We start from the raw sequence: 24,761 nt of genomic DNA on the forward strand, positions 1-24,761 counted from the left end.
AACGCATTTGAGGTATCTTATATAAACACGCATGAGGCATGTCACATCGTTCCCTTACTACGTGAACTCAAACACGTTTGGTGTGTCTCTCTCAGGTCTCACAGCATGTGACACACAATTTCGACACGATGTGAGATACCTTCGTTTATCTCGCATATGACGTGCCGAGAAGTTGAATACGATGTAAACACATCGTCGCCACCGAAACGCTAGCGTAAACGCCTTTATCAGATATCAAAACACCGCTCGACTATCTCGAGAAACAAAGAAATAGAGAGTTTTAGTACTGCGGAATGGTGCTACGTACGCATCACGCAAGCGCCTTGCGTTACGTGGCGTCCTCTGCCACTAATCGGCTTTTAGTACGCCGTAGTACCCGCGTACGTAACGAGCGTGAAGCGTGTTGCGCCATCTGGTAGATCAAAATCGAGGCACGTGTTGTTGACGGCCAATCTGAGCCAATCCAAGTGTTATAGCCAGATTACGGCCATATTTTAAGCCACAGAGCCGGTCGGTGCTTGCCTTCGGTGCCGCCATTTTGCAAAACGAAGTCTCGCGCTGTCGCGAACTTGTTCGAGAGCGACGCGATCAGTCCATACGTACGCACGCACGCATCTCATGCGTGCGTACGTAGCGGCTGCGTACGTAACGCGATACGTGTGCGTTGCGGTCTGCGCATGCGCACTACGCAGAACGTGGCCTCCTTACGTACGCAACGCCGCCACGTACGCAGCCTACGCAGTACTAAAACTCTCTAATATATCTTGTGTATGTGTTTTGTTTACTTGCCCCGCGTTTTTTTCCGCATAGGTTCCACAACGCCAACCCGCATAATACGTTGGTTCTGTACGGGTCTGGTGAAACTAAGGCGTATCTAGAAAGCCTACGCAGTACTAAAACTCTCTAATATATCTTGTGTATGTGTTTTGTTTACTTGCCCCGCGTTTTTTTCCGCATAGGTTCCACAACGCCAACCCGCATAATACGTTGGTTCTGTACGGGTCTGGTGAAACTAAGGCGTATCTAGAAAGAGCGAAAAAAAAAAATTCCACGGCGTGAAACGACCGCGGACTGATCTCCTGACCAGGCGGCGTCGGATCGTTTAGTCACGGCTCAAACCGCCACGGTGCTTCACCTTTCGTGCTCGCTTATTTACTTTTTGCGCACGCATGCCGCACACAATCATCGCGTCAAGCGAAGGCGATAACAATTATCATGTTATAACCGACGTACACAGAGCGAAAATTACCACCACGCCGTTGTGATAACCAACGTTTAGCCGGTGGGAGCCCCTCGAAAGAAAAAAACAAAACAAAACAAAACAAAACAAAGCCAAGACAGCACGGCCTAAAAGGGGGCGCTATGAATTTGACAGAGACAAACCATTACGATCATCTTAATGACTATTCGGCGTAGTTGCCCCTTCCCGACTCACACAGCCGAAAGATGACAGCAGGAGAAATGGTGGTCGAGGATGATGAACGGTTGCTGACAACTATTGTGGTGGTTGTAATTAGGAATACGGATGACCATGATGGAGATGACAGTTATGAAGATTACGATGGCGGTGGTTGGGATTATTACAATGAACGCGAGTGTCACGCCCACTTCATTCTGTTCTTAAACGCAACGCGATTATATAATGAGTCAGACAACTTAAGTCGATGCACATCCGGATTCATTACACACGAAGACGATTAAAATGTGACTGACGATGACGACGCTCATTACGATGGTGATTATATGGGTTCCAGATTATTGTGAAAGTAACGGCGACGACAATTCAGAAGCAGGAAACAAATCAAACTATTGTTACGACAAGGACTAAACAAGTAACGGCAGCGAAAGAAAAGAACACTGACAAAGTCGCAGTAGTACAGAGAAATGTGGGGAAGAAAAAAATTGCCTGCAGCTTCCCTTGGGAAAACACTGAGGAGGATGCGGACCATATAATTGGTTAACGGGGTGTTAAAGTGCGACTTACTTGGGTCGATGGCTAAATTGGTTAACGTGGTTGTAGGAGGGGGTGTTAAATGAGTGAACAGGTACACACGTATGCGAAAGGGCGGCGCTGGTCGAAGGGACGTCGATCATTGTGTTTGTGATTCGTTGGAATTCATTTCACCGCGACCTTGGACGTCGACGCGCCGTACAAACCAACCGACGAGCGGCAACTGAGCGAGCGAGCGCCGACCTTGAGTATATATACAGCACGACGGCGCATGCACTGTCAGCTGTTGAATGTTCTCGAAGCGCGACGCCACATGCGCGTCCACTGGAGAATCGGGAGAATTGTAGATGTCGAACGCGGTGTGTAGAGGAGGAAGGGTGCACAGATGGTGGAGGAGTGAAGCGCGCGCGGTGTGTAGAGGAGGAAGGGATGCACAGATGGTGGAAGAGTGGGCGACGGCGCATGCGCGCGCGTCAGCTGTCGAATGTTCGAGAAGCGGTGCGGACGGCGCGGACGGCGCGGACGGCGCACTACAAGGTGCGAGTATAAGATGCTTCCGCATCTAAAAGACGCGCTCTACACTCCGGCTCGAAGTGCCTACAAACTGGAACGTTGTAAATATGAACGAATCAGCCCCACAGCCTCCGTGATCCTTCCGGGAATCTCGGAGGCCTCGTCGACGCAGCCGTCGTTGTTATGACGCCATCAGTATATTGGGCGAATCGCAAGCTTCTTTTCGTTCGTATAAACATCCATACTCGACCCAATAACGTCCTTATTTTTGTTTTCCCGTGCTCTTGCTCTGACATCGTCTGTTTCTTGCAAATGCCAACGAGCGTTCATATCCAGCAGTAACACGCACAACAGAACCACCTTTCAGCCCCCCCCCCCCCCCCACCGCACACACCCGCTAATCCTCCTCCACATATCCGCCCTAAAGGTGGGGGAGATTTTCAACTGCCCGAAAAGCAAGCAACGAATGACGTGAACCTAAAGTCCTGTGGTGGCAGCAACGGTTCAGTGAGGCACACTCCGTCAGCGAAAGCCGTAACTTCAACGCCATTCCCCTTCCTGGCACTAAGAAGAGGATAAAGGCGCCTTCTGCCTCAAGACACCCCTGACACACATCACCCTCCTCCCCATTCGCTTCATAACCAACCACCTACACAAAGGAGCCTCGGAGCGTACGCACCAGAAAAAAGAAAAAAAAAGCAAGCTCAGCGCCAGCTTTGTGAAAACATGCGGGTATATCCGCCTTAGTTGCCGGCCACAAGGAGCCGCCAAAAGATAGAGGCAATCAGCCAAACACGACGTAACCGCGACGCCCGGAAAGACGAAAATGGCGAAGAAAAAATACACAAACACAAAGACTCCGCTTCGAATGCCGGATGCGCATACCATCGCTCCAGAAGAGGAAGAGTTATGCGCAGCGTACAAACACTCGCCACGTGTACAAGCCGCGCTCACGTCTATTTACCTACGCCTAAAACCATGCAACGTGTGAGGCAGCTCCGTGCAAACCTCGCGTCAACCAAATGGAAGGCAAGCGCTGCTGTGTGTTCATCGGCGGCCATCTTTTGTGTACAGGCGGGTTCCATCAGTGTGAAAGGGAACATTGACTTCGAAATTCTCCTCGTGTTTAGCTTCCATCACACTTCGCCATCTGCGAAACTGCTGGACCATGTCGGAGCCAAAGCTGTGTTCTGATACAGAAACATTTAAACGTAAACTTGACGGAGGACTCTTGCTCAGTCAACCCAAGTTGTGTGTCCCCTTTCAAAATAGGTGAGACGGTATGGTTCCAGACTTTCTGAAAGAGTTCAAGCATGCAGTACCGAAGCAGCAGTCTTGAAGCATCCACTTGGCGGATAAGAATCGAAATGGTACGAGCTAGGTCTCACTCCTACACTCCGGCTCATTATGAAGCGGAACGCTAGACTTGCGCTGATGAGACGAGAGTTCTTTAAGCTGATCGAGTTCAGAGTTCAAACTTCAAGTCTCGATATCCACGTCGCTACAACCAGACTTATTAATGGCGTGTGACCAATTACAGCTCCGCACATTGTGAAAGGGAACTCTTGCCTACTGATTGGGCCAGAGTTTGTCTAGAATTTGTTCAAAGGTCACTGTTTCCTTCTCTGTGGAGCAATAAAGATGGGCTCTTTCATAAAAGTACAGGACAATAAACAGCCCTGTACATTGTCAACTGGAATGCTGACCTTGCACTGATACAGTACCAGGACTTATGTTTGCATTAAAAAGTATGCCTGAAGAACTACAGCTCCATAGCATATTATTTTAGTGAAAACTATAGTCTTTTCGAAAACAAAACTGTTATCACGTGTTTCAGTAAGTCACACCTTTATTTTAAAAAATGCCCCCAACTCCCCGAAAAGAAACATGAGGAAATGCGAATGCATTTCTTGCGCCGAGGGAGGGTACCATTGCCGTCAGACATTCGCCTTCACCGACTTCTGTCATCGCCTTGAGAGATGCCAAGCCAGTGAACGGTCGAGAGGGAGGAGCGAGTGAGTGGGAGAGTGGGGCGCCAGCGTTCTCGGCTCGGCGTTGGCGTTTCACAGCGGCGTCTCGAGCACACATTTCCCGATGTCTTTGAGAGGCGCCCAGCCAGCGAACGGTCAACAGGCAGGTGCGAGCGGACGGGAAAGTTGGGCGCAGGGAGAAGAGAGAGCGAACGGCGAGAGGTGGTGGTAGTGGTTGAAAGAGGAAGAAGGCGTCTAATTTCAGCAGCCCGGTAGGAAGCACGGCGCAGAGCACTGCAGCTACCCTCTCCTACACTCTCTCGCACCACGTGCTCCGATTGCTAGGGGCGAGGATAAGCGCGCGCGCCCACAGCTGTTCCTATGGGAGAGCGAGTGAAAGCGGAGTGATAACACCTGCCGGTGTGCGGACACCGCCGAGGACAACGCCGGATGCCTGACATATCCCGACTAAGAAATGCATTTGCATTTAAAAGAACACTTTCCTTGACATGGTTGAGCAAAGGTTACTCAAGCATTCATTCCATATTGTTTTTTTCTAAAACTGCGTATAAGGTATTACTATTAAAGTACATGCATGATTTTCGACGCAGTCCTGCATATTACGCAAACGGTGTATCTTACCTGACATTTATGCAGCATCTTACTTCACAATGCGTCCATTCAAAGCGTCATTGTCCCATCGTCTGTTGATGTCAGTGTGCTGTTCAATATTCAGCGAGGTCAATTATAACAAACAGCGTCTTCGGCTCACGCATACTGTGCCTCAAGATCACCTTCAACATTTGCTGTCTTACTCCTTGAAGAAGTTGAGGCTTTAGATAATGCGACGATTCCCATGCACAGTCCTGTTCACTGTAAAGTCGAACACTTACCCAAAGTCAATGCAGTTACTGTCAATCCAGCCTGGATATTTGTCCTTTACAGCCTGCGAAAGCATGCAGAGTCACGGTTAGTAAATTATCCCAGGGGCTACGTAAATTATTGTACATAGTGAAATAGAACACGCCACAGTCACAATGCAATGAATGCCTTGACTAGAAATGCAATTCTTTCTTTTCAAAATCAGCACTCGAGATGAACATAAAAAACATAACGGATACTTCCCCTGGTTGCTGCCATATAGACAGCTGCTTTTAACGCGACAGCGTTAAGCAGCTCGTTTCGCCGAAATTCCGGTGTCGGGGTCTTTGGTTGTGAGCAAAAAATCGTCGTCTTGTCCGTGACCAAAACACCGAGAAAGATGCCAATAACATGAATAATAAAAATCTTCGGTTCGAAGTGAGACTTGAACCCAGACTGCCAGCGTGGCACGCAGCTGTTCAACCAGAGTCACGCCATCTCTTGAAAGTGCTTCGAAAGTGCTTATTTGCATGAAGGAACTCCGCTCTGATGACCTCATATGGCGAGATGGTCACGTGACGACAGCTTTTTTTTTTCTTTCTCTTTGCTTCTCCTGAATCCTTTCGCCGCGGTGGGCCGCTGCCTTGTGCAGACCCCCGGCCTCGGCGCCAACTGTTGGCCGCTTAGCAGGCCCGCGCAACGTTGGTAGGGCAAGGCGGGGAACATAAGGGAGACATAAGGCCCGGTAGGCGAAAGCTCTGCCGGACTGACCAATAAAGCTGTTACCAAACAAAACTCTCTCCTGTTCACGCCGGCTGACGGTTCAAAATTTCTGTATTCGGTGTTCAAAGAGTAAGCGTAAATTTACGCACCCACCCTGTTTGTCATTTCCTACGTATCATCTGCAACCTCTTTTTTTTCGCCTCATTAATTTAAAAGCCATTTGCAGCGTCCGAAGTTTTGTGCATCTGAATCATTTTCGTGTTATAAGTACAAATGTTTATCCTAATATATAATACAATATAAAAGTCATCGCCAGCGCTACTGAGACAAAATTACGAGATGACAAGCAGCGAACATCAGGCATGAACTGCGTAGAAGTTATAGAAGTACCAGTTTCCTATATACTACCAGCCTCATGATTCACCGTTTCACATAAGAAACACACAGTCTAAGTCGTGGTTTTCAGCGGCATGGCTCAGTGCTCTCCCATAGTTCAGTACGAAGTGTTCGAAATCATTAAACATTATCTCTGAACACATGAAGTGTGAGGTGTGAGCGTCTCCTTAGTTTTGCTATGGTTTTGCCGTCGATTAGAATAAGCTTTGGCCAGACGCTCTTAATAAATAAAATTGGCGGACCCTTAAGCGTCGCATTTAAGAGTTGAACGCGATAGCGAAATCCGGCCCCTAGTGCACCCTTCAACCACTAAGTGCATATATACTTACTCATATGTTTTGTTACATACAAACGCACGCACACAAACACGCACACAGATTGGACCAGCGCGCGCTTCTATCACCGAATAGGCTCGTTTTCGTAGTGACACCTGTCTAACAAAATGCGTTAAAGGGGCCCTGAAACACTTTTTCAAGTAACCATGGAATGAATTCACTAGAAGTACTTATTGCCTCACGTATTCAACGCCGCAAAAATTTTCAGAATCCGTCCAGTGCGAAAGGAGTTATAAAGGTTTGTAGCATGCTGTAATTGTATTATCTCTTCTCTCGTCCCGGGGGCACGCCGCAAGGGGCAGTGATTTCACCAATGCTGTTCAACATTGCCATGATTGGACTGTCAAAGAAATTATCGAGCATTGAAGGATTGAAGCACAGCATCTACGCAAATGGCATTACCATCTGGTGCACAGGTGGAAGCGAGGGGCAGATTGAGAGCGCTCTGCAAGAGGCGATTGACACCGTAGAAGAGTACCTTCGTCCTTCCGGGCTCAAGTGCTCCTCGAGTAAGTCAGAACTTTTACTGTATCGGACTGCACGCCGGGGACCGAAGCCCAGGGGATGGAAGCCGTTAAACCAGATAGACATCCACCTCCGTACAAATCAAGGGGATGCCATCCAGAGGGTCGACTCCATCAAAGTCCTGGGCATGCTGATAGAGTCTACCGGCGCCAACAGCAAATCTATAGCCAAGTTAACTTGGAAAACAGACAGTGCGGTGCACCTCATACGCAGAGTGGCCAACAAAAGAAATGGGATCAAGACAACCTCATCAAGTTGATGCATGCGTTTGTTCTAAGCCACTTCACGTACGAGGCAGCAATGCACAACTGGTCAAGAGCAGAGTCCGAGACACTGAATGTGCTCCTCAGGAAAGTTATCAAGAAGGTCCTGGGCCTACCCATACATACCAGCACCGAGCGTCTACTTGAGCTTGGCATTCACAACACGCTCGAAGAAATAGCAGAAGCTTAAGAGAGAGCACAGTTTGCAAGGTTATCTACAACAAGGTCGGGGAGAATGATCCTGCAGGAGCTGGGCCAACACCCAATGGCAATCAGACGCAATTGCAATAATATCCCCGACAACATCAGGGAGAATATCACGGTGTCTCCTATACCAAGAAACATACATCCAGAACACAACGTCGGAAGAAGAGTAGCGAGGGCCAGGACTACACTTCGTCAAGTCTCAAACGAGGAACGAGGGGTCGTATTTGTTGACGCGGCTTCCTACGCCAATGGGAAAGCGTTTGTGGCAGTGGTGGTCGATGGGGCTGGCCATGTCGTCAACTCAGCGACGGTCAGGACGAAAGACCCAATCATAGCGGAACAGGTGGCCATTGCCTTAGCACTCAAGAACGATAACATTGAAGTCGTCTAGTGATTCCATGGCAGCACGACGGGCGTTCGCCAAGGGGACGGTCTCTGAAGAAACGCTGAAAATACTGCAAGGCAAGAACATAACGCATCATCTTCTGAGTTGGTTCCCAGCTCACCTTGGACAAATCAACGATTCCCCTCCCAATCTCAATGAAGCAGCACACGAGGCGGCGCGAGAACTCTCCAACCGCGCCTCCCCGGGGATGCGTTCTACCGGTGAAGGGGATAACCGGGAAATTCTCACAACATATATCGAGCTCACTAAACATTTCTACCTGTCTAGAAGGATTTTCCCTCCACCTTACAAAAATCTAACCCGGCCCCAAGCACTTACATTAAGGATTTTGCAAACGCGGATGTACCCTACTTTGAAAATGTTACACATCATGTACCCTGACCTATACCCAGGTAATCTTTGTTCACACTGTGGGGGAATAGCTTCATTAGAACACATGCTCTGGCAGTGCACCAAATTCGCTCATATATCGAACATCACCTCTGCCAGATGGGAGGCGGCAATCCGCAGCTCGTCCTTGGCAGATCAGCTCTGGGCTGTCCACTAAGCCCGCGAGGCGGCTGAGGAGCTTGGCATCTCAGTCCCCACGTGGGAGCTGCCCGCAACACAGTGATCTGTGTTTTGGAGGACCAAATAAAAGTTTATCCAATCCAATCCAATTCTCTCGTCCCGACGAAAGCGCTCTAAGCAGACAGGGGTGGCTTGGCAAAGAAACTACTACACCTCGTGAACTTGAGCTCTTATTTTTTTCGAGCGCGCGGCTTTTTCAGTGTGATCGCGCGCGCACGCGTGGACAAGTAGAGGCCTCCTGCGGCTATCTCGGTAACTTGATTTTTCGGTCACAGACACATACACGATTTTTCGCTCACAACCAACGGGGCCGACGCCGGCGGCGGGTTTTCTGCGACACGAGCTCTTTAACGCTGTCGCGTTAAAAAACTCTATGCGATATCCTGCCCTGGCATGAGACGCTAGATCTATGCGCAACGGTGAGTGCATGACGTTTCACTAAAACTGCCAAATAGAACGTGCAAAGCTGCAACGTCACCGCAAACCAGGATACCTAGCAGCTGCCTTCATCCTCTCTGAACAACAAAGGAACTGCCTGAGCGGTTTGTACCGCACCCCACTACCCACGCTGCGTGAAGAACGACACTGAAACAGTAGAAAACGATCCGTATACAGGTCGCTAGGTAACGCTATCCAATCCGAAGCCTGTGCTTCCCATCATTCCCATGGTGGTACAACGATCGCAGCACCAGCCCCATTTCTAGGTTAGTGTACGAAACTCTACGGGACTAACCAATAATGAACCAAGCAAAAACTGCTCTATGCAGCTTTTTTTTTTTTGCGTTGTCCTCCCCGCAACCTTGTTGCAGAATCAAAGTCAACTGTAATGAATTTGACCAGACCGGCAGGCCTGTATATAAAGCACGGACCGTTTACTACGTCAGTGACGCCGAGGCTGTACTTTTTCTTCTCTCAGCCTTTCTCCTCGCCCAGCGCAGGGTAGCAAACCGTGCTCAGAACTGCATGGTTGACTTCTTTGATTTCCTCTCTAATTACTTGATAGCTGAGGCATCTCGTTCGCAGAGCGGCCTCCGACGAGCAATACCGCAGAACGAATTACGTTTGTGAAATCCAGTTCGTGCACGCGAACTAGGACATGAAATCAAAAGGACAACACACGCACTCGAAGAGCACAATTGTTTATTCTTCAGCAAGTCGCAGTTAACGCTCACAAACGACGTTGGGTCCCACGACGTTCAACAAACCATGCCAAAGTCGTCGAAGACGATGTCCTGTCGAACAGACCAGATTCATTGGCGTAAGACAACACGAAGATGAAAGCCATCTCCTACTTTTTTTCTTCTCAGTCGATTTGTCGATCTCCCGTAGCTTTCTGGTCGTTACGTGGTTCTGTTCGGCCTCCAAGATCGCAGGCATGGCAAGCTTGCCGTAGCTCACCTGATTTTCCATTGGCTCCGCGATCGGTCACAGTTGACCAAGCAACGTTGTGATGTGATGACATCGTCGCGTGACGTTTCGTTAGCCAACCTCGCGTTTACGTCACACATTGCAGGGATCTGCCACGTCATGATGACGCCATCGCGTTTTTGTTTTGCGTCACTCGCTTAGAGGGTCGAATTTTCGCGTCCGATGAGACATTTAAGCCTTTCGCCCTGGTAGACGCTCGTATTACGAGATCAGCGCGAACCGAGCACTGTACCCTATAGCAGATCCGTTTCTGCGTACCGGAGGAATCGTCTTCTCGGCAGACCGCTCCGTACCTTTAACGATGCCATACCGGCTTCGTTTCGTTTGTTTACTTATATCCGCGATGCAATGCGTCCGGCCACTCCGATGTGGTGTTTCCGCCTCGCTGACCACTGGTCAGGAGGAAAAATCAAAAAAAAAAACAACGACGTGAACGGCCTCGACGTCCATCCATGGGTAAGACGGAATTCCTCCCTCTTTCTTTCTTTCTTTCTTTCTTTCTTTATTTCTTTCTTTCTTTCTTTCAGACGTTAGTACACACACAAGCTCACATATTCGGCATAGGAGTGCATGCGGCAGCCTGACAAAGGAAGTTCGTTTTTTTTTTTTGTCTGAGCCAACAATGACCACACCGCCGAGCACGTGTGCGCACGTCCTTTCCCAGCATGCCTCTCTCCCTTCACACACTGGCTGCTGCGGGTTGAGGTTATTGGGCGTGCGTGCCCAAAGCGACGGCGCGCGTATACACAGAGACGGATTATACACGAGCGGTAACAGTCGGACCTCTGGTGGAAGAGAAAGACGAACCTTGTGCGTGAATACGCGTGACGGGTGGGCCAAGGACGTTTCGGCTGCTTGAGAGCAAAAACAGTGCGCACGGTTTACGGGGTTTGGGTCATTGGGGCGCACGGCGATAAAAACGAAGACAAAAGAAACAATGCCCGCACGGTCGTGCCAAACTTCGATGATCCTTGGAATGTTGATCGTGATGATGATGACGACCAGGACAATCATCGAATCGATCGATTTATTCGAGAGTCGACCGGTCGCAGATACGTGAATGATAAATCGGTGACATATATAGGTCGTCAGCTGACGTCGATAAAGCGAGGACTTGACACCCCGGATATCTGCTTCATCGAGCTATCTACATCAATATAATTATGAGTTGATCGGTCACAGATAAGAAATTGTTATGCTCGTAAGTCACAAGTCAAAGATGATAAGGCGAGGACGTCTGCTTCGTCGCGTTATCCTGGTCATTCTACTTACGAGTCGATTGGCCACATGTAAGTGACACATAAAAAGGCGGAAACTGGTAGCAAATATAAAGTAGTATAAAGTATGAAAAACTAATAAACAGATAGATAAACTGGTCGAAATTGATAAGTCATAAGTTGTCGACGATAAGATGAGGGTGGAACTCCCATATCTGCTTCGCCGTGTTGTCATCTTCGGCGTCTGGAATATTAATAATGCCTACACTGATTATTGCAAGTGGAATAATAATCGACCGGTCGATCGATCGACTGACGAGTCTTTACTACCGTGCACATGCTTTTACAAACTGAAATCAGCCACGAGCGTGCGCTAACCACCGTAAATGAATGTAATGAAGAAAAAAAATATATGTTGCAACTGGGAGAATCGAATCAGTCTCGTTCTCGTCCTGCGAGCATCTCTTCCTTGTCCGAGTTTTTTGGCCAAGCCGTGCATTATGCTCCCAGTGTTGTAGTTCTCCACTGATTGATTGGTTATTGATTGATTGATTTACAAAGCACCGTAAAAACTTGGACAGCTCTCGCTACGTCGCACAACGCTGGGCCACAGCCAGGTCTGTAGCCAGCGGAGAGGTTGGGGCCCGGACCCCACGCCCCGCAATCCTGATGAAGGGGGGTTGTGTTACCGAAAATACGTAATGAGCTTTTGAACAACCAGCATATCCTGGATTGGCTAGGCTCTTGCCCTCTTACCTCTCTCTTTCCCTACCCCTGCTGTACTATACTGTACATGGCCGCACGTGCTATCTTTTTCAATGCTTTTTAGTCTATACATTTCTAACTCTTCCTCTCTGCAGCCGTTCTGTCGCCTGCTATCTTTTACTCGCTTCAATCTTTTTTTTTTTTTTGCTATCAAGTCATCTTTCTTTCTGTCTCTTTTCCCTCCTCTCTCTCTCTCTCTACTCAGTCTTCCATCCCCCTTTTCTCCTCCTAATCCCTGCATCCACTCCCCACTCTCTTCGATACTATACTATATAAGGCTATGCTACGCCAAGCTATTCCCTTCCGATACTGTACTATACAAGGCTATGCTACGCCAAGCTATTCCCTTCCGATACTGTACTATACAAGGCTATGCTACGCCAAGCTATTCCCTTCCGATACTGTACTATACAAGGCTATGCTACGCCAAGCTATTCCCTTCCGATACTATACTATACAAGGCTATGCTACGCCAAGCTACTCCCTTTCGATACTATACATACAAGGCTATGCTACGCCAAGCTACTCCCTTCCTATACTATACAAGGCTATACTACACCATGCTAGCATAGTCTGGACAGCCGAGTTGTTACCGGCGCTCGCCTTCGGATCGTAGGCACGCGGCTTCGCGAGTAAGGGCCAAACCACATAAGCGCGAAAATGCACGCGACAGCGACGAGCGATGCTATGAGCGACGAAACGGGGCGTTCGCGCGACGTGTCGCGTGCTCGTTTTCGCGCGATCGCTCGGTTCTCCAGATTTGGAAACCGTCGCTCATCGCCCGGAAGTGCTGGGCTCAAGCAGCCAATAGCGAAAAACCGGAAAAGACGAAGACTACATAGGTGCACGTGACCCTGCCCGAGTCACGTATGCGCAACAAGAAATAACGCAATGTTTATTACGCATGTGCATATAAAAAGTGCTGCAAGGCAATAATAAACACTTTCCGTTTCATTACACAACAATATATCTTATTTTTAAATTGCATACCGCTCGCTACGCGGTTTTCTTGGTGCGAATAGACGGCCTCATGCCAGCAACAGTGGAATTCGCTCGCCGAAGCCGTCGCGTGAATGAGGTTTGCCTGCGCTAGCGACTGATCGCGCGAAGACGATCTACGTCGCGTCGCTCGTCGCTGTCGCGTGCATTTTCGCGCTTATGTGGTTTGGATGTAACGCCTCGCCAAGAACTTCTCACGCGAAGAATTTCCCTCTCTCTCTCTTCCCCTTTTCTCTCGCTGTACTCGTTGCCTCGCCCATCAGAGTTATTGCATTCCACGCCGAGACACACATCGGCCACGTCTCGTGGGGGCGAAACTGAAGAGCAAGGCCATGAATATTGGGACGTAGAGAACACGTGCCGGTCGATGACGATCATTTTCAATGTACGTGACGACACAACGGCAGACCTCGGCCGCGACAGCTCTGCCGTAAAGTTCAGAGGGGCGTCATAAAATAGCTTTCAAGATCCCTGTTAGCCACGTGGGTTGCTGTTCCACGAATGCCCATAATTCGATACGCAAGTAGGTTTTACTTCTCAGTTCTTCTTTTCTTCTTCTTCTTCTTCTTCTTCTTCTTCTTCTTCTTCTTCTTCTTCTTCTTCTTCTTCTTCTTCTTCTTCTTCTTCTTCTTCTTCTTCTTCTTCTTCTTCTTCTTCTTCTTCTTCTTCTTCTTCTTCTTTTGCGCTCGGGGACCATTGAAATGCGCAAGCTCGCAATTCGTTTCTGCGTGGTCTCGAAGTCCCGTACCATCTTCGTTTACCACAAGGAATCACTGAAAAACAAAAATTACCAAAACGAAGCGCAAGGACTCATTTAACAGGAAAGGTCGTATACCGGCTCGCCAAACCCATAAAGTTCCGGAGTTCGTCAACTATCGAGTAATCGCGCGAGCCACTTCGCAATACACAGCTTCAACAAACACTGGGGTGGTCAGTGGTACGTACATCCGTCCAACCGGCTCTGCAGATTGCAGCGCGCGTCCTTCCTTCGATCCACTAAGCCTGCGTTTCAGGTCAGATGCCTTCTACCTCCTCGCTATACATCTCTGAGAAGAGAAAAAATAAAAACCAACACTGATGTGTATAGTAAAAAAAAAACACCCGTCGGCATTCGTACAAGAATGCTCGGCCGGTGCGATATCTCTGTCTTCATCCGGGGCGGTAGAAGGCTATCCACGTCATCGCCGGGCGAGTCCTTCTAAACTACCTCCTTTCGCGTCTTTCAGGCGTGTCCTTCTTCTTCAAACGATCGACTGTCTGCGCGCGCCGGTGTGCCATTATTATCGACCCCCCCCCCCCCCACCCCTATCTGCTCGGCCCGTCAACGCCGAATTTGTGCCGTCTCGCGAACTGTATTGGTTATATACGATAGAGAAGAGAAAGACCGGCTGCAAGAGCTTGATATACCTCGAGGTATTCGTGCCAGTGCACGGCAGGACAAAAACATCTCAAGATTCGATCCGCAATCGTGTCGATCGATACTCGATTGGTTGTTTCATAGTTTAACGGCTTCGAGTTAAACTATAGCAGCCTTCAGAGACGGATTTCTGAATGCCCTAGACGCAGCGAAGAACGACCGGCGTAATATGAAGAGATAGAAATGCGGCAGAGTGGTTCAGTCCGTCACGGTGGATCAGCTGGCTGGTCCGGGTTGGTTGTAGAAAAAGGTAAAGCGTGCCAATGCGGGTACTATATAACATAGTAACCAGGGTTAAACGTCCCAAAAACCACAACATGATTGTGAGAGTGAAACACCTTGTAGTGGAGGGCTCCGGAAATGTCGGCCGTTTCATTAGCCGGGAGGCGTATATATGATCTCCCCTACGTCTTCTCTGGACCAAAATAAAGTTTTAATCATCATCATCATCATCATCTGGTTTTTTTCAACGTGCGCTGACGTCACACAGTACACGGGCCTCCGCCATTTTGCCTCCATCGAAATGGCGACCACCGGGGTCGAATCCGCGACCTCTGGGCGCAGGAGAACAAGACGGCACAAGAACGCCGCCATTCATCTCGCGCTATTTTTCTTCCGTCTCGACACGAGAATGCAGTCCACGTTTTGCGTGCCTTATACCAACCGTTCATAGAGACACGTTTCTCGCGTCTTTTGTTTTATTCGTCCAAGCAAGCAAGCGTGTCGCTACAAAACGAAATGGCGATGTAATAGAGTCATATATACAGCCATACATAGTCGTGATTCACAGTCCTCGCTAGAAATCAGCTCGTCTCCGGCAAGTACCAGTTGCATGACGCCTGCCGATTGTTAGGCAATTGCTTTCGAATCTCCGGTCGTTGGCGTTGAGTATCTCACACGAGTGCGCGCTGCCAAATCCTGGAGCCGAAAGCGTTTATTTTTTTTTTTTTTTGTCTCTGGTAATTTTCGTGATTCTTAGAAGTGGCGCCTTTTTCGTCGTCCGTCGTCCTACTCTGCGCCTCCTGTTTCGAATCGCGCAATACCGACGCGTCCTGTTGTTCACTCTGGCAAGGTAGTTTCCGTCCTTCAGGGTGAGTCAGGACCGACAAGCCGTGGCCACACTCTACGCACGCGCACAAGGATGCCTCAACGACTGAATTCGCGTGCCTTTTTTTTACGCGTGGAATGTGTCAAACGCTATCATCGTCATCGCCTGAACCGGACTATAAGCAAACACCTCTGCTCGAAAGGTTCCGTCACCGAAGTCGTTTTGTGAGTGCGAACCAAGGAGGATTAAAGAAGAATGGCTGGAGTGGAAGCTCCCGCAATGCCTTGCCAGCAGAAGTGAAGCCACCTTTTGCCACTGCCAAGATGGCGGAAAGATTATTTTTTCTGATGAAGCCCACTTAAAGATCAAGTGGCGTTGATATTTTGTGTAAATGCTACGTGAGTTCTATATTAAAAGACAGTTGTTCCCGACAAAATAACACGTAGAAACGAGTATGGTTAACTGAATCTTCGAAAAACTTTGCCTCCAATTACAGGCTCACTAAGGAAAACTAGTAACTGTAAAACGCACTTGGAGCACTATGTGACCCGAAAAAGTCCCCACATTAAACTCGTTGGGCGTTCGAGGGAAACGCTACGTTTTTAATCGCTGAACGGTAAAACTTTATCATGCCCCTAGTAAGATGACCGCCACAGCCGCCATCTTGCCAGAGGAACGGCTTCACTTCTGCGCAGTCATTTCCACTCCGGCATTTTTTTTTCTTTAATCCTCCTTGGTGCGAACTCACTTGATACAATGTGAATCGGGCTGTTCTAGACTTTATAAAAAGCACTGGACTAGAAACTAGACTGTAGGGTACTATGCTAATTGGCTACTGTACATACGCACCACCTCTTCATGTCCCCATCATCACCCTTCATTCCTCTTTCCTTCCCCCTTCCCTTATCCCCTGTGAAGAGCAGGCTAGAGCGAACTAGCTCAGGCCAACCTCTCTGCCTTCTAATAAATTCTCACTAATACTACGGGATATTCTTGGGCCACGGTTTCTTGCGCTCAGCAAGGAGGACACCATTTTCCGGAAGCCGTGTTTTGGGGATAAAACGAATCTCTAATGGTGCAAACTATAGCATGCAAGTTAATAATGATAGAAAAATATTATCTGGGGTTTCGCGTACCAGAACCACGATATGATTATGGGAGACGCCAGGTAGTCGAGGGCTCCGGAGATTTTTCGTCATCCGGTGTTCTCAAACGTGCACTGCATCGCACAGTACAAGTGCATGGGCATCTACCACTTTGCCTACATTGAAAAGCGACTGCCGGAATCGAACCCACGACCCTCGAGTCGGCAGCCGGGCAACCTATAGTCAATGTTCCACTGAGGCGGACAACGTACAAATTGGGGCGTAAAACGATAATCAATGTGAAATACACAGTATAGTGCGTTAAGGTCGCGCTATTTTGTCTGAATCTTGCACGGGCGCGGCCAGAAACATTTTCTCACCGAGGGTCTGTTTCTCCTCTCCCTTTATGTATGTCTGCGCTTGTACTTGCATGTATGTCCGTGCTTGTACTTGCATGCGTGTGTGTGGCATATAGATATACATGTACGAAATGTAAGAACTGCGGCGCAAGGGAAGGGTGAAGCACTCGCCCAAGACAATGCCACCAGCTACGTACGCCAATGAATGACGCGATGCTGACGACGTCGTATAGGGTGATGCCAACACATGATGATGATGACTGCCGTATCATTCGCGTTGACGCAGACGGTCGCTTTTCGTGTTTGATGAAGGCATCTGAGACATCTGCGTTAATAACAAGCTACACTTCTCAGACGTGTCACGCTAATGTCTTTTTTTCTTTCTTTTTTTTTGTTCCTGGCGCAGGTGGTGAAAGGTATCCGAAAGCCGTCCTACGCGAAGCCCTACCGGAAACAGTCGCTCTACCAGACGTCCAAGATGATCTTCCTGCCGCTCAAGTTCTTGGCCAATGGCAAGCCCCGCCGACGCGTCGTCATCAAGACCCCGCCCCACTACTTCCGGATATAACAGACCACGATCCAAGCACAAAAATAAAAAAGAAGAAGAAGAAACGAAAAAGAAAACGACGACGCGGCAACGCGCGTCACTAGTGATTTCCGCCCTGAGCGTCTCGGACTCACCCGTGCACGTCGTGACGTGAACAACTGGACTGGTTCACTGACTGCCAGGTGGCCCTTCATGACGTCATCATCGGGCCCTCGGTAGCGACACGATCGGACCGCAGTGAAAACATATTTGCAGCGCGAGCGTGTGCGTGTGTTATCTTTCATTTTGTTGATGCTTTATGAGTGAAAGTGTGTTTTTTTCCCTCACACCCGGAAAAGCGAATGTCTCCAGAATAAAAAAAAAGGCGAATCGGCGCGCGCCGCGATATGACGTCATCGACCAGGCGCTGACGTAGATAATGCGCCAACGACGGTGGCGCCACCTGGGTGACTTGATCGTCTACGGAAGCTTGCGTGTGCGGTCGTGCTGCACACGAAAAAGTGACGTCACGGGCTTCCGTTGTTGGAACGGTGGGACTAGGAAACACCACCGACCTCAAGAAAGACGTTGAAAGCTGCATTAACATTTAATTACGATCACATTATTCTAATCAAAAGGTGGGATGAGAGTTAGACAAACAGCAATAACTGAACAAGTCAGAGCCAATATGAATATTGAGCTTTTTTTTTTTCAAATCAAGCCTTTGGATATTCATTCTCAAATCAGAGAGCTTCTTTGCTTACACTGTACGGCATCATGCATTATATCTGTCCATGCAACAGCGCCCTCTGGTAACTTTTACTGCCATTTGAACATTGGTGCGCTTTAATGTGGTTTGTGGAGGTTTCTTGCTCGCAACAGGGTCAGCAATTTACGCACTCCGAAGGCTACAGATTGCCTCACTCGGCGGTGCACTCAGCTATAGATAAATGGGTATGAATTACCTAAACTCGTTTTTTTTTTATTTATAGAGCATTCTCTATTTGCATTCAGTGTCGTCGTGCACTGTCGTAGAACACATTATTTCCCGTGTATTTGCCGTTTTCTGCTCTTTGCAATCCACCATACTGACTTTTCTGCTTGGCCCGTTCATGAAAACCGACCCACCCGATTTCGACTGTGTCGAGAACATATTTCCATTTGGTAAAGACATGAAATATCACAACTCCTGCACTGCGTTCCGCTGAAGATACATAGTTTCTTCACCACACAGTGCATTCGATTTGAACCGTGTGTTCCATATCATCGTCAATTTGCCCTTGTTGAGCCAGCTGTAGCAAGAAAAATAACACAAAGTGTATCATGCCCCATATCTTTATGCAATCAAAGGCTACCACCGAAACAATCTTACTTGAGCTTTATCTGTAGAAAAAGAATTAATAGGAAGCTGATCTATACGTGGGTAAAATGGTAATGCCTGCATCAGCTGCAAATGCGTTCTTGTCCTAAGTAGCAGACGACAGGCGCCCCTAGCGGCGTGTCACATGAATCGTACATGACGTCAACTGAACACTAAACAATCGTAACACGAACAAAATTAATGTTTCAACAACAATCATCCGTCCCCAGGCAAACCTTATTTCGATCAAAACTTGCCTCAGCATGACCCCAGTATGATCACAAAGTGTTGCCGAGTTTTAATCGTAACGCTAACGTAAAAAAACAAAAACAAAAAAATTAAAAGCGTTACGAAGGCTTCGATTGCCAATCTTCATGAATGTACTAGTGACTGGTGACTCATAATCCAATGGTTGTGCGAATGCTACGAATGTTGTGGAGTCGTTGCGTATATAGTTGAGGGTTCGGGGATTGTTTAGACTACCATGCGTTTCCCGTGTATCAACATCCTCTCAGTGTATATAAATGTGACTTAAGGGGAATCACAGTGGTGTTTTCTTGGCATTCAAAGACGCATAGAAACGCTTGCGTCTCAAGCGGAGATACGTGAAAAAAAAATGTTATTATGCCTGTGTTTCTCTTAACCAGGCACCTTATGTGTAATTGTTCAAAGAATCGTGATCATGTGATCATTTTTTTTTTCAGTATTAGCTTGACTGTGGGCACCGGTCATCGTGCGATAACCACCTTACAGCTTCAATTACTCAAATTTATGACCATAACTTTCAAATTTAGTCACTCGAGCACGTATCAAAATGCCCGCTTGAAGTTGTCGAGTACAACTATTAAGTTGGAGATATTAGCCCCAAAAACAATTTTTAAACAAGGCATTGGCACTTCACGTAGCTACATCACGCGCTATGTGAAATAAGAAGTGCTTTTTCAGTGAAAACGGCGCTTCGATTGCCGTTTTATTGGACTATTGTTCCAGAGAGCGCTTATTCCGAAACTACATCCTCTTAGCACTGCAACTAATACAAGTGTAAATTTTCATATTTTTATAGAAAATAAGTGATGTGCGCTGTAAATAAAAAAATCAGAGGCGCAGATTGCATAGTTTAGGTTATTTCCGCCAGATTATCACCGACGACACAAGATTTTCCAAACCGATATACGATAAACGTCAGCCCTATAGGCACCGTGTTATGCATGACTTCACGGCGTGACGTGGCACCCTTGGCCATTGTTGCCAAACGTTGGTTTCTGTAAGTTTTATGCTCATGCTTGTGCAAAGACATGTCGTTAAATTTGTTAGTCCTCACAGTATCAATATTCTGTGCCCATTATAATCACACGCGCAAAACAACGCTGTTTAAGGCTTGTGTCTGCCGGTAATTTGCGAAATGAGCGCACTTACAAACGAGATCATATTTGTAAGACAGTATTGGTGTGGAAATTCTCGCCAATTTATAGCATCCAAACACTAAGTACTCATTTCAGTTCCCAATACTGGCGGTGTAGTGCAGTTGCGAAATTATAAAGCTTAGTGATAAATATCTGCATAGATGTGATACTGCTCGGAGCTTACCGTGCAATGCCCAATGTCCACATAAATGAATTGTTGAAAAAAGCTATACTGGACTGGCTGACTTTTTTTTAGCGAACTGCTTCGTTTTCACTAAACAACCTTGTACATTACTTCTCAAGTTTTCTTTAAAGTATGAATCAAATGCGAATAAAGCTAATTAAAGGTGAATTAAATGCGAATAAAATTGAATCAAGTGCCTTATATGAATGCTTCAGTAGAGAATGTGAGACGTGGCTGTGAGCTTGTAATAAAATTGAGAGAATCGAGGGTGCCTGCCGTAAATATTTTTTTTTTTACATTCATGCAATCTGAAAAAAAAAAGTGCCGTCTCTGTATTATTCATGCTCGCGTGACTGTGTGGTTGTTTTGCGAATGTTCTCGAATGCTTACACGCGGGACTGTTAAAATTGACTTTTGCTCGCATGATGTCCCAATAGAGCACGAATGTCCATTAGCCGTTAGATATAAATAGTACGTTACGGATATCTGGACATATACGGATGTCTAATGGACATTTCTGGTTCACTGAGACGTCCTCCACCACTGACGTGTTGGCTTGCAGGAAATACATTTCGATTGTCCATATTTCTTCCAAGCATGCCCAAAATAACCAACACGGACCAAGACACGTGCGATTTCTTCAAGAAGGAACGCCTGCGAGCATCTTTTTTTTTTCTTTCAATTTTTCCAGTGACATTACGACTTCCCGATTTGTTTCCTGCTGCTTTCGACGAATGCTTTGATCGCGTTTTGTTCATATCGTATTGAAGTCGCACTGTCTATTGCGCCAAGTGACGTTTTTTCTGCGTGTTTGTGATTTTTTTCTGCCATCGCATTTTTTTTTTACCGTTTGTAGACATTTTTTTCTGCGAAATAAAAACTTTTTCTTGTACTTTCCCATGGAGTGTTGGTCATAGCCTTAAAAGCAAAATGGCAGAACTTCCGGTTGCCGTTACATGGGCGGCAAAGTCATGTGCCGTGACTAATGACGTCATGTATGATGTCATGATGGTGCCGAACATGAAGTCGTGCGTTCAGGCAATAGTGAAACGTGGCAACGTGAAACTACGGATAACCCCGATAATATAGGAACGCAGAGACACAGCTTGTACTGTATGTGCAAGGCTGCATAACTAGCAGTGAATCCTGCAGATTACTATCATTACCTTAATTAACGTTATAATATTTAAATTACCTTAATTAACGAGTACCCTAGTTGGTAACTCGTACCGAGCGACGACTAAAGCGCAGAAAGACAGCTTGCACTAGATGTGCAATGCTCCATTGACTAGCAGTGGAGCTCGCGGCCGACCTAGCTTATTAGCATGCCCCGCCGCGGTGGTCTATAGTGGTTAAGGTACTCGGCTGCTGACCAACAAGTCGCGGGTTCGTATCTCGGCTGCGGCGGCTGCAGTTACGGTAGAGGCGGAAACGTTGTACGCCCGTGTGCTCAGATTTGGGTGCGCGTTAAAGAACCCCAGGTGGTCGAAATTTCCGGAGCCCTCCACTATACGGCGTCTCTCATAATCATATGCTGGCTTTGGGACGTTAAAGCCCACATATCGATCAATGAATTAGCTTATTAGCATGGAGTTATTTGCATGGCATGAATCACAACTGTTCTAATCATCATAATTTTACCTATCGTGCACTTGTAAATCTGTAACTCCTAAAAATCTTCGACTAAACGCTGCAAAAGTTAGCACTAGACGTGCAAGGCTAGCAGTGGAGCTTGTGGCCAACCTAGCTTATCAGCGTGGCCTTGATTAGCCTGACGTTAACTAAAATGATCTTAATTATCATGACAATAACCAGCAAGGCACTAATTATATATAGCAAAATTGTTTTAGCCTGGCTACTCGCCTGACATGGTACTGCTGGTGCTGCGTGATTACTGTGATACACTGACAATCGCACAACATATGTAGCCATACACATACACAGAGATGGCACTGTTCACAAAGTTTTGTTCAGGCTTGTGGCTCGCGAGAAATTCAGCAGAGCTTTCGCGGCGTGTAACGCACTGACGCAGCTTTGCCATGGGCCCAGAATATGTGACAGTTTTAAGTAGGAGCCCCGCGCGAGGCCTCCTTTAAGACACTGTGATGCGCATCGCCTGCCTACACGCGGAACGTGTTTCAGGTCCTCTGGGACGTTACATCGAACCCACAATGGTGAGTTAGCTTAATCATCTAGTTAAGAAGGCATGTTCTCTATCGGATCTCGCGGCATAAGAAGTCGCACGATGGTATCGATTTTGTAAAGAGGCCTATGCCCATGTCTGGCATCTGTCCAGGGGGATCTCTGCAGCGAGCGTGTGTCGATACGAGTGTCGCCACGTCTTTTCTCGATAAAGGGCATCTCGGCCATTTCTCCCGAGGCGACGTGCCCAGTTTTGGCAGCGTGATCGGCCTGCCGCAGTAGGCAGGTATCCACGGCAGGACCATGCGGTGATGCAGTTCACAGGCTTTGTTGCAAAGGCGTTTGATGTCCATTACAGTTGTTCCTGCGTGCATGTAGACTTCGGAGACTAATCAGAGTGGTAATAATTAGCATGGCTTGCTTTAGCATACCTGCATTGACTAAGCATATTCCGGCAGTGCGAGGTGACGTCGTAGCTAGTCTTTGTTCATGTCACGCGGTGCATGGACAAGCTCCGCTGTAAAAGTAAATTCGAACATGGGATGCTCTATTATACGAATACGAAGGCACAGTGATGGCACACGATTACAGAGACAATGGCCATATGTACAGTCATCCATATTCACGAAAAAAAAAACATTTGCACAGCTTCATTGGACGTCGCGTAGGCTCCTCAAGCAGCAGATGCATGGTGACATGAGCATACTTTTCCTCCGCTTCCGCCATAGGGCCTTAATTGGCCAACGTTCGGCGCGCCCTCTATCATCTCGCACCGCGACACCACATGTGCTCGAACGCGCGCTACCATTGGCCGACGCCTTTCGAAGGCGCCTCCAATCACCCTCCTACTCTCGTACTCTCCACACCAGCTGTTATGCTCCCGCCGTATAGCTTTACTCTCCTTCTTTCTACCCAGCTTCACTCTCTCAACTTCGCTATCGTCTTTCTTCCAGATTCAACTCTCGAAGTGTTACATCGCGCAAACATGAAGGGGACTGAAAGAAGAGACGACGACACAGGGAGCTACTAGCAAAAGTTCATTTTCTCGAGCAAACAATTTGTGTGCACCGCAAAGGCACCACCAGACAATCGACTTCTTAGAAATGAAAGCTCTTTTCTAGATAAGTTGACAAACGGCGTGCTGTAAGCATTCAGGACCTAATCTAACAATGTTTCTTTAGCTTCAATAGCTGAATGTAGAAACATTATTATAGCAGGTCCTTTCCTCTCAACCACTTATTTTTACACATGCGGTGTCCCTCTCGCCAGGTTTCGTTCTCGCAGCTATCGGAATTGGACCATAGAGAAACATGTTTATATTTACCTATGGTTAGGCTAGACAGTGCGGACAACCCCCATGGACTTATCTCACGGTTTTCACCAGATCAGCAGTTAATAGCGAAGTCCCAAATCCATAGAACGTCACTAACGCATGCCAGTATATAGAAGAAAACGAACAGTCACATACGAATCCCTTGTGAGCACCTTTTTGTAGCAGCTGTGCACTCATACTCCTTTCTCCACGTGTATATTTTTTTATTTTGTCAGATATTGGCGCATCGAGGCCACTCACATTTTATGCGTTTCGAAAAAAGTATACAATTTAAGACAACGAGGTACTCTGCTATGGAAAGGCATAAAGACATCCCGCTGGCCTCAACCGACGACGTCGACTTCGATGCTTAGAAAAAGTGGTTAGAGAGAGAAGTAACTTTATTGGCACCGGTCTAATAGATGACGGGGTAGAGGAGGAGGAAAATACTTTTATTGATGCTGGCTGTGCCAGATAGCCCTTATCCCCACGGGGCTGGTTGACATCCCTAGTCCGGGACGTCATTAGTCGAGGCCGCCACCCGAGCCCGCTGGACTAGAGTTCGCTGTTCCTCTAGTGTGGAGCTATTGAGTAGGGTCGTCTCCCAGTCCGCTGTGGTGGGGTTGGGAAAGGGGGTTAATTTTGGGTTCATTTGGCAGGCCCAGACCATATGGCAAGAGTTGGCCACTTCCTCACAGTACTGGCACTGCCCACTTGTTTTCGGGTCGTAATATTTGAGTATGGCTGGACAGAGCAGCGTGTTTGTCTGTAGGTGCCGCAGGACACGCTCCTCTGT

General features: G+C 47.6%; 1 protein-coding gene across 1 annotated transcript in view; it reads left to right on the forward strand.

Moving 5' to 3' along the window:
* The window catches only part of LOC119179546 (uncharacterized), a 101,785-nt gene extending 80,382 nt beyond the window's left edge, over nucleotides 1-21,403 (forward strand). The window contains exon 3 of the mRNA XM_037430647.2: nucleotides 17,445-21,403. Coding sequence (XP_037286544.2) covers nucleotides 17,445-17,606 — 162 coding nt within the window. The 3' untranslated portion in view covers nucleotides 17,607-21,403. The remainder of the gene's footprint in view (nucleotides 1-17,444) is intronic.
* The last annotated feature ends 3,358 nt before the right edge of the window (nucleotides 21,404-24,761 follow it).

Source organism: Rhipicephalus microplus, chromosome 7, assembly GCF_043290135.1.
Source record: "Rhipicephalus microplus isolate Deutch F79 chromosome 7, USDA_Rmic, whole genome shotgun sequence".
Lineage (NCBI taxonomy): Eukaryota > Metazoa > Arthropoda > Arachnida > Ixodida > Ixodidae > Rhipicephalus > Rhipicephalus microplus.